This window comes from Halyomorpha halys, unplaced genomic scaffold, assembly GCF_000696795.3.
Source record: "Halyomorpha halys isolate HHAL.00 unplaced genomic scaffold, Hhal_1.1 Scaffold1085.1, whole genome shotgun sequence".
Taxonomy (NCBI): Eukaryota; Metazoa; Arthropoda; class Insecta; order Hemiptera; family Pentatomidae; genus Halyomorpha; species Halyomorpha halys.
The window spans coordinates 286,044-297,681 of NW_027116558.1; the positions used below are offsets into that span (position 1 = coordinate 286,044).

General features: G+C 31.4%; 1 protein-coding gene across 1 annotated transcript in view; it reads right to left on the reverse strand.

Moving 5' to 3' along the window:
• The window catches only part of LOC106688230 (Dpr-interacting protein gamma), a gene marked incomplete at its 5' end in the record, with an annotated part of 231,029 nt that extends 228,919 nt beyond the window's left edge, over window positions 1–2,110 (reverse strand). Inside the window, 1 exon segment of the mRNA XM_067053310.1 lies at window positions 1,903–2,110. Within this exon segment, the coding sequence (XP_066909411.1) occupies window positions 1,903–2,110 (208 nt within the window).
• Window positions 2,111–11,638: the final 9,528 nt, after the last annotated feature.

Consider the following 11,638-nt stretch of genomic DNA (forward strand, 5'->3'; position numbering starts at 1 on the left):
CTGGAAGGAAGGTTATAAAAATAAAGGCTTATACACAAGTTGCTGAGAAAATCCGCTAGGGGCTCTTATGCATTTAACGTTTAACATGACTTCAAATAGCGCTGCTCACAATCATATAGTTATAACATTTAACATGGTAAAACATTTAACATTTAACACAACATCATGAATACCCCTATTAAAGTTAGGTAAAAGATTGTGAAAGTGAAAATAAAATATCAAAGTAGTATACATAACAAAACTAATTTTGACAAATTATTTAATATGTATATACGGCTCATAATCTGAAAATGTATAAATAATACATCTTGTCTATTTTCAAACTCTGATGTAAGTCATTAGAAAAACATAAGAACTATTCCACTAAGGAGGCTATATTATACCTCCAAAATAAAAAATTAAAAATCATTGTTTTCACTCCCTAGCCATGTCTACAGGGCACTCTAAAAATTCGTTTTCGATATACAATTGATTGTTTCAATGCACTGACTGATTTAGTCAGTTATTACACGAGTTATATGAGGAAAAGATGGTTGGGGGGGGGGGGGCGAGAGTGTGGTCAAAATATAACAAAAATAAGTCGAAATAACTTATTTAACGTTTCGGCCAAGATTCCTATCCTTCATCAGGGTTAAGAACAAACAAGATCACAATCAATGAACACAAAAAATAAATGAGAAAATATAAATAGAATGAAATAAAGTAAATGATTGTACAGAATGAAATTAATAAAATTAAAGTGATGAAAGAAATGGAAAATAAAATGTATATATAGGTAATTGAATAAGTAAGTAAATAACCAGGTTAGAAACAAGTGGATTTGGGTGGTTGGGAAGTTTTCCATGGAAGGAATGGTATCTGGTTCTGGCCAAATCGGCAACATATGGTACATTGAGGTCATGATGGATGACTTGATATGTGACAAAGTAAGGAACATTAAGGATTTTGGACTGTAAGGATTTGATGGTTTAATGGAGCCCCAAAGCTCAACTCCGTATGTCCAGATAGGCCTTATAATAGTCATGTAGATCACTCCTTTGTAATGGATTGGCAATTTAGACAGTTTGTCTAGTAAATGTTGTAATAGTCGAAATCGAAGAGCATTTTCCTGTCTTTTCAGTCTTGTATGAGGATTCCATGTCAGTCGTTTGTCGAGATGTAGTATAGGAAATATAAAAGTGGAGAAGATTGGGTCTTTCGAGCATATATTATCTGGATGTCAAGGGTTAGCAGGAAAGAATACCTTATGAGTAATAAGTAAGTAAGTAAATAAAAAGCTAATTTATTACGGTCAAACACTGTGGTTATTACTAAACCTGACATAAACGAGAAGTGGATATGCATTTGATATTGATGTCCCAACCGACGGCAATATCAGATCAAGATTTGAGCCAAGAACTTCGTCAACGTAAAAGACCTGAACAAAGATAGGTATATCCGGTGGTAATATCTTGCAACGACCTAACCTCAAACGATACAATACGCACAGTCGAGAATTTCAAGCTGCCTGAAAAAATATTTGAAGAAGTGAAGAAAAAGTTCTTCTCAGCTCAGCGAGTATCGTTCGAATGTTTAAAAATATAGTTTAAAATTTTAGTCTAACCCTCGACTTGTCCGGTAGGTGAATATTTCTAGCAATAGCCAAGAAAGTGTTAAACTCTTAATTAATAATACAAGCTTAGCGAACCCGAATGTTCGATGCTGGCACCACCAATCCCTCTCTATACCAAAATCTGCCAGACCAGTCTTCAAAATCCTCCCACCTACGCTTCTTTCTAATCCTGAGACGATTATATGGCAGTTCAGTGTTTATTAACATTTTAGATAAGCCGTTCGTTACTAACATTTCGATAACATAATAATGATACTAATAATACATAAATAAAAAAATATCGCACATACCGTGAACATCTATACATCCGATCTGCTTCTTCATAACGCTGGTGTTGATCTGACACATGTAGCAGCCACGGTCCGACTCTTTGAGCTGCCTGATGTGGAGCCGCCAAGTCCTGTCGCTGTCGTGAGAGACGCTCACTCTACTGTTGTGTGTAACCACGCGGTTGTGCATCGTGAGGACTGTTTGGTCTTCAGCGCGGATCCAACCCACCTGCAACAAAAAAGAATAAAAATTAGTTACATCCAAAACTTAAAGGCATTATTTCAATCAGAAAAAATAGAACAACAGCACTTTTCACGATTAGGAGTGAGCATGACATTTTTAACAAACTATTACATTTTCTGATTCAAAACATAGTTCGAATATAAAAATTTTTTCCTCGTTATTTTGTGAATAGAATTAAAATTTAGTCTGACCTCAGAGTCATTTTCTAACTTATTACTTCATTTTCCAGCTACGATTTTTTTTTTTTAAATATCTGTTTTAACCTACTTACATAAAAATGGTTATAGACACCAAGTGTGCAATATAAAATAAAATACATTATTAAATCGAACAACCGTTATTCCAAAAACAGTTCGGTAGCAGAAAATCCTTATTTTTGGTCCAGTAGTGGAGAAAAGGATATACTTATAGATGAAATGAAATTAATAAAAATAAAAAAGAATATAATTTTTGAATGAATTTTCCTGGAAGGTTAACCCTTAATGTTTTGTACTGAATGATAACCCTTAAAACAATAGCCCAAACATAAAACCAACATCGAATTTCATTTTTACACACTTCTAGGATAATTTTTGTTTTAAACCTGTATTGTTCTAATGACAGCGTCTTCAATACTGACTGATAATTTCAATTTAAAATCATAGCACATGTATAATGCAGTTGGTCTTTTTGGCTCGCAAATGCATTGCATACACGGTGTACAATTGGTCTCGAAGGGTTAAACGGACAATTTTTTTATTCAAAAATAAAAATTATAATTTAAAAAAATTCAAAAAAATTAATCATTCCATTACTTCTATAGGTACTGTAGGTAGTTCTAATTAATAAATTTCTTTATTTTCAAACACATAATAGAATAATTATTAAACATTTGTGATATATGCCTATGCATAAATCGAAACTTAGTTAATTCAAAAACTAATATTATTTATTTAAACGATTTTCAGTACCTTATGCAGGAGTCCTAATCTTCTACTTTTTAAAAAAATTTATTAAACTTTATACAAGCAATCCTGTTATAACTAACAGTTACATATAGTTAGTATTTCAAAGTTCATCGGACAGAGCTTTGACTAGGGGAAGTACACTGTGCGAACCTCCACGGACATGTTAAGTCCAAAGTTCAAAGTAGTAGCCTATGAGAAAATGAAACTACATCCTAATAAATATTTTATTTAACGAATTATACAGAATACAATGATTTTTTTATTATTATTTAAAATTATAAAATAATAACTGAAGTTTCATTGTTGCTTGTACGGGGATCAAGAACTGGTTGATTAAAACAAATTTATTTATTTTCCAGCACATAGTTCGAAAATTAATAAAGATTTATGATACACGCTAGGGCATAAGCAGATCGGTAGATTTATAAGTTAATATTAGTTATTTATTTATAAGTTTTATCAGTACCTTATTCCTAAATTACAGTTGAACTATTGTGTTACTTTCATAGATTGTTTATTAAACGAAAGTCCTTTTTAGAAGCAATAAACTCCGGTTATAACAGACAACTGAAAGAATTATGGCGAATTGCTTCGTTTCAGAGCTGAGACTAGTCATAGTGTGCGAACCTGCACGGACCTGTAGATTCCAAAGTTCAAAGTAGTGGAATATGAGAAAATAATAATAACAATATATATTAATTTTTATTGAGGTGCTTTTGACGGAAATCATGAAACAGTTAGTTTTATTTAAAACATATCTTTTAAAAATATACTATAATAAAATATCCATTATTCACAAATATTTTCTTATTTAATAATAATAAAATATTATTATAGGATCACCGGTAGGTAAAATGAATTAAAAATATACAACGAAAGTACTAACAATAATAATTATTTTGAAATAGTATAGGTGTGTGTGAAAATAAAATATTTCTTATCTTCCAATGCATACCAAAAAAAAAATTAAGAATATTTTAAATTTATTATGGGACAACTCCCATCAGAATAATACTAGAGAAAATAAAAACTATTAAATCAAAATTTACGTTGTAATAACAAAGGACAGGTTTTTAGTAAAAAATGTAAAGCGAGCTGTTACTATTATTAAAAATAAAAAAAAAATCATAAATGATTGAAAAGTTCAAATAATATATTTTTATGTTTTTGGACTAAGACTCCCACTGGAGTCCTATACTGCCTAACCATAATTGGGGTCGAAGTTTTTCATTTCGTGGGACCACCACTCAATGAAAAAAGTCAACGCCCTAGGCCGAATTTCAACCCCGCCAATAGACATAAAAAATTAGTAAGACTGTCTTAACAACTGAGCTACGGGTGGCCCAATAATAATGTTAATGTCCATATTTAAAATTTTAATTGAATTCTAAGAACATCCATTTACAACATAATAAAGAAATATATAATATTTTAAGAAATTTCTAATAAAAGTAAATACAGTAAAAATATTTTTAAAAGAGCGATGGGTACATTTTTGGTACATACCCGTGTACCAAAAATGTACCGTTCGTAGCTGAAATCATGAATGAGTTTATTTAAAAGTTACTATTATTTATTTAAATCTTTTAACAGTACCTTACAAAGGAATGATTATATTACTTTCTTGGATAGTATATGTGACTTTTTTTTTAACACTTCGTCAACCAAAAATGTTACTTAAAACTAGTAACTTAAAGGAATAAATAAATTGCTCAGCTGTATCGTTATTCAGTTTTTTTTAACTAATTTAAATTAAATATATGTACTAATGTTCTTTCCATTTTTTAATTATTATTATTTAAACTCGATGAAGATCTAAAACTAATTTGTATAATTAGCAATCAAGTCGCTGGACTCACAAGTGGATTCCTTCTACATAAATATAGTTCCAACGGGAATGGGTCCAAATGCTACCCTAATTATTCATAGACCATAAATAATATACACAACTAATATAAATTAACATTAGAATTTTTATTTTTGAACTCCGAAATATAATTTATACTAACTTTAATTGAAGTAGATTGATGCTCATTACATTATTTAAATAACAAAATATACTATGTAATTTATGAAATATATTATGTTTTTCTGTAATTTAAAATAATTATCATGGTTGTTATTTTTTGTTTGTTCTTGGTACTGATAAAGCCTGAGATTCTGGTCGAAAAGTTAGTACTTAGTTTATTCATTAGCCTTTCTCACTGGCCGTATCTCCAGTCATCTCAATCCACGATCAAATGTCAATATATGATTAGAAATACATCAAGTAACAGAAAACATACTAGTAAAAATGTAAAAAAATAAAAATAAATTTCAACATAATACTTTATTTTCATTGAAACAAATTATAAGTCATTTAAAAATGTATTACATTTTTAATATTCTTTAATTTATGTAGGTTAATAATTGGGAGATTTAGATAGTCTTGGATACGGGGAATGGAAGATACTCATGAAAAAATAATGATACTGAAGGTTTTTTTAGTACTGGTAAACAGAAATCACTGCGATAGAAATTCTGGGAAGCTTTTAAGTAGAACACAAGAGAAGACTGTTTAATGAAGCAGGCATCAAAAGTTCCTGGAAAGCACAACGGGTTAAGCTCGAAAAGTAAGTAATTGAGTCCTTCTGAAATATTGACCAGCTTTTATGACGAAACTTCGGAGGGAAGAGTCCTGATCAGGAATTCCTACTTCAGAAACATGACCTCCTCAAGTGTACTCTAACTACGCTGCGGAGGAGATAGACTTGGTGACTTCAGGCTAGTCCTATGAGAACATGAGACTTCTGACCGACCATGAAAAAGGAACTTCTTCCCGTTAGTATACCAGCAAAGTAATCATTACATCATGTAAAATATTGTATGACAACACCATGTTCTTCTCAATAAACTTAAAAAACTTTCCATGTCAAATAGTGTCCTAAAGTGATTCCTTTCCTTCTTGTCTCATCGTTCCTAAACAGTCATCATTTAGGACAAATCTCTTTTCTCTCCCCTTCTTCTGACTCGAGGTGTTCCTCAGGGATCCTCACTTTCATCAACCCTTTTTTTCATTTAACAATCTTCCGGATTCTATTCGCCACACACAATAACACTTATATGCATACGATCTCCAAATCTATCGATCTTTCCATCCCTACGAAATGATAGTCTAGAGACCATCCAAAAGATACAAGAAGGTATTGATAGCATTAATACATGGGGGTTAAACAATGATTTGAACCTGAATGCTGAAAAACCAAGGCCATCCTTATCGGTTCCCAACGCCTCCTCTATTACCTCCCTGGCTATCCCCTAATCTCCCTTAACAACCAACCGATTCACTTCTATCCAACAATCAAAGACCTTGGATCACCTTCGACCAACACCTGGAATAATCACATTTCCCAAATCACACGAAAATCCATAACTGTATCCTCTCTCGTCTTCCTCCACTTCCACTACGGTTCCTTGGTCTATGGAGGACTATCTGCATGTCTAGAGTTGAGACTGAAGAAACTCAAAAATTTCATAAGTAAGATTTATTTTAAGGTTTCCAAGGCGCTCTCAAGTCTCCCGCTGGTATAACGAGTTGAAGTGGCTCTTTCCAATATCCTGTTTTCCTATTCCAAGTTCTTAAAATGAAAAACCTACCTACATCCTTGATCTCTTCACCCTTCGTTTATCCTATAGAACCACCTTCTCATGGTTTTCCCAACATGCTTCGTAGAAATTACATTTCCACAGCCGTAATCTTGCTTAAGGGATTGTCTCAGCTGGTCTAGCTCTTCTTTTAATATAAAAATATAGGGAGATTAACTGCTTTGTAGCAGTTTGACATTCTTTTCTACATTCCTGTTGCAAATCTGGTAATATACAATAATCGCTTTCTTTATTTATGGACATCTGATTTATTTTCCCATATTTATTAAATGTCCTCATCACCTCTGGCTTCATTCATACTCAGTTCTTGATCCTCATTTCTTTGCCAGTGAATTCTTCATGTCATCCTATTATGCTCTGTTGTTGTTTTTCTTAAGGGTCCATATCATCTGTATAGAGGAACTTAAACCACCCTCATTAACATCAAATCACTTGTATCAAATTGTATTTATGAGTATATAAGTTGTACACTATAACCAACACTATTGATAAACATACAATAAGTCTTCAGAAAACAAATGTTTCATGACTAAATTAATGCAAAATTTAGGAAATAATTGAATTATTTAGTGATGGTGAGTGTCTACACTATGGTAGCTCCCCTTTTCAGACTTTCGGTTACAGAAACAAATGAAAAATTGAAGATAATTAATTACTAATAGCATGCCTTAAAAAATGTAACATGCCATATAGAGAATAGAGGGGGCTAAATACTTAACTGACTATAGTATAGATAGCCTATTTTAGCTTAATTTGGAGCATGTTGGATAGTTCTGTTAGAGACATAGAGTGTATAGGGTAAACTTAAGCGAGATTTAAGTAGTTTCCTATGGTGGTTATGGGAAGAGAACAGTTTAGGGTATTGGAAGGGACCTGGCCTAAGTCCAAAGCATTACCTCAGCTTGCTCCAGCCGAGGTTTATGACCCTTCCCTCATAAACACTTTTTACCTTCACCGGGCTTTTATATTCTCACTCTTCCATCAAACAGGAGTCCTCTTTGAATGTTAATTCCTGTTTTGCAGTTGTAAAACTTATATGGCAGTTATTTTACGTCGCAGGTCCTGAAAGCTTTTTCCAAGCTTTATATAAAGCAATCATACTCTTTTATTTTATATATTTTTATTTTATAACTCCGTCACCATTAATATACCGTTTTAATATAATATATATATAAAAAATACAACAGAGGCTTTCCATTTGAAACTCTCCATAAATATAAAAATTAAAATTAAAAATCAAAGAATAATAAACAGAACAAAATGTGCAGTTTTGATACAGACCTCCTTGCCAACAATCAACTACCTTATCTCGGAATAGAAAAAGTCTTAAATCATATTTCTTTTCCTTTGTTCTGTCAGAGGAACAATGAACAGAGTAATCGTCTTTTCTAGAAGATTTCTAGTCGATAGAATATTGTTGTGAAATATCATTTTATGCTGTGAGATTTGGGTAACTTAGTAACCGAAAGTCTGAATGTAGGGGCCTCCATAATGTAGGCACTGCTAGCGCTCCATTTGGCCAAAAGCAAAACTTACCTCCTCTAGTGCCTTATATGGGGAAAAGAAAAAAACTTGAGCCATATTTTTCAATGGGCAGTATTTTCTTTCTTAGTGAAAAAATTACTGAGTAGTGGCACTCTGAAGTTCCCTCCGGCACCATAGGAGACGGAAATCAAGGAATGTGAAGAGGAAACCCAAAGCATGGAGAAGTCCACAACTTTCCATATAATTCACACTATCACATCATCATCATCAGTAGCCATACACCTTTCATAGACCCTAATCAAAATTAATTAACACACCTAATCATAAATGTTTACCTATACAAGTATACTATAATAATTACAAACATTAGTAGAATACAACATTAGAACATGACTTTTTTTTTTTTATCTCTTTGGTTCTTTTATATTTTTTCCTTTTTTTCCCTCATTTCCCATCTTTTCCCCTTTCTCTTTTTTTCTCTTTTCCTTCCCTTCTTTTTGCCATTCATATTTTGGTTTTAACCCAATGTGCCTTTAACAGAATAATAGATAAAATAGTGATAGAGATATGAGAAAATATAAGAAAGATACTTAAGTAACAAATATAAATAGAAAAAAAATCAGCAAACAATGTTAAAATTAATACACAATAAATATAGAATAAATATTAAAATATATCTAAATTTATTCAGAACAATTATTTTCTACTATATTCATACTAGCTGAACGACAATGCTTCGCTATTGCTATATTTGATCATTTACATGGATTTAATGGACACAATTTTTGATTGTTTGATATAAATGATGGTATTCAGTTTAAATTAAACATTTACAAATACTGTATTATTATGGTTTGGTTACATTAATTGAACAAATATATGTTATAAGGAGCGAAACACAAATTTTGATTAAAAAAAAAAACTTCAACACGACTCAAATGATTCGACCATTTCCTTTTAGATATATATTGAGACCTTAATATCTTCACTGTTGAACATAAATTTATAATTATAAATGGCATTTATCTACAAATACCAATTAGTTAAACTGGTGTTTATCTATTAAATAAATCAAATGGTATCCTTATTAAGTCCCAGCATTCTTTACTATAGTAAAATTTTTGTTACAATTTACAATTAATTTTAATATGAATTTAATAATTGGAATAAATAAAATTTGCGATCAAAATACAATTTGAATTAAAATAATAATAAGCCTGACCTGAGGGTGTGGGAGGTTATAAATAGTTTGTTTATCTAAGAGTGGATAGTTTATCTAAAATTAATTAATTTAATTAATTTCATTATAATTAACTAATTTGATTATCTATTAATTGACTTTTTCATAGGGTTATTCAGACTTGAATTTGATGACCTGGGCAAAATAGCCTGTAAAACATTTTTTTTTTAAATTTTGATGTGAGGTGTGAATTTATTTTTAAGGTATGGTATATTATTAATAATAATGTAGTTTTTAAAATTGTCACAAATATATATATTATAAGCTGTTAAATGTGTATATTGTCCTTGAGGATGGCCGAATTTGGCCGAAACGTTGGATTATTGATGTAATAAAGAATTATAAGTTGAGATAGTTGAGACTTAATAAGGATACAATTTGATTTATAATAATAATAATAGATAAATTTATAATATATTTGAATTCAATTTTGAATTCTATTACTGTTGTATTTACATATTTTTTATATGAATACATTTTTTTATCTTCAGTCAGAGTTTAGAGTAGTTATTCTACTTCTGAAAAAAGTACTATTTCATTTAGGATGGAATGATGATATTAAATCATAGAACACATTCTATGATTTAGTAATGATATGGGAACTATCAATTTGTAATAATAAATAATTTGGTAAACGATTGTCTTAAAGAAAGATAAAATGAAAACTTCTCTCTTCTGCTGTGCTGGGGGCATTTTTAAATTAGTCCTTTGATGTGACAGTCTTCACAGAAACTGGGCGAGAATATAACCCAAACCCTCTTTACTTGGGGTATCGCCTCACCAGGCAGTTTGGGTACGGACCACCCTGCCAACAATGAACTACCGCATCTCGGAATAGATAAAGTTTGAAATCAGATTTCCTTTCCTTTGTTTAGTAAGAGGAACAATAAACAGAGGACTCGTCTTTTCAAGAAGTTTCTTGGTCGAGAGAATATTGTTGTTGAATATTCTTTGGGTTTAGAGGGATTTTATTCATCCGTGATCTTATCGTCTCGTTTTTATTACTTTTAGATTGATTCACACAACAATATTTATGTATTATTTGTTACAATAATGCATGAAAATATCTGACATAAGCATTTAAGTCAGTTCTGTCTGTCACGTTTCAAGATGTTTTTGTTATTTAACATTGTTTCTTTTTTATTTAGTCACGTAAAATTTAATTTTGGACTAGTGAACTGGGCGCCAGAAAGCGGTATCGATGGAAAGTTTTGAATAATTTGTGAAAATTGACTTATTTTATACTTTAGGGGCGCTAAAATACGGATTTTTACTTCATGCTGCCTAATTGCATTGGGTTTGTCCGTCTTTAGCCGAGGGAGGGTCGCACTTAATTACCTCGTTACTACAGCGACCTTACCATTAAAAAAGTATAGTCATTTTAAAAATATGATAAAAAAAATATATATATATATTTGAAATATATTTATAGTTGGTATTGTTAATGCACAAAAGGGATGACTCATGGCTACATGTAACACAAAATTATAATCTCCCAGAGCTGTATTCGAACCCGTGACCGTGGTTAGTAGTATAGCGCCTTTACTCACCGAGCTACTCCGTTCCCATAGTCCTCTATAGTTCGTAGTAGTAACACAAAATAAAATAGTTAAAAAATATAGATTAATTTACTACATCGTATTAGGCATGGATATGGACATGACCCTGCAAAATCTTTAGTGATTAATGAGAAATTAAAATTATGCTCATAAATTGCTTGATAATGGTAAAGTTGCCTGAAACCTTGGATATTTAAAATGAATTTATGAAGAAAGTTAAATATTTTTTTTATAATTGATAAATACAACCACTCTTGAACAAGAAATAAAAATATATTTTATTGCTTTATACAGTTTACTCCTTTGTGTAAATAGAAACAATAATATTCTGATATGAACTGTGTTTTTTTCTTAAAGGATTATTTCAATTTATCTTTGTCCTGTATTGCCTTTGTACGATCATAGTTTCCTCTCTTGCTTTCAAACACTTTGACTATGGCTACCCGGTATACAGTGGACTCTCGGGTAAACTCGAAGCTAAACCTATTTGTCTAATGAATTGCGTAGTAGTAGGGGTAAAAGGCCGATTCTGGGCCACTTTGTGTGGAGGGAGTTCCTCGACTTACCACCAGAGCGCTGTAGGTTCAGACGGTGTCCGCTAGATAGCAGCACCATCGGCAGTAGAGGGAATATGGGG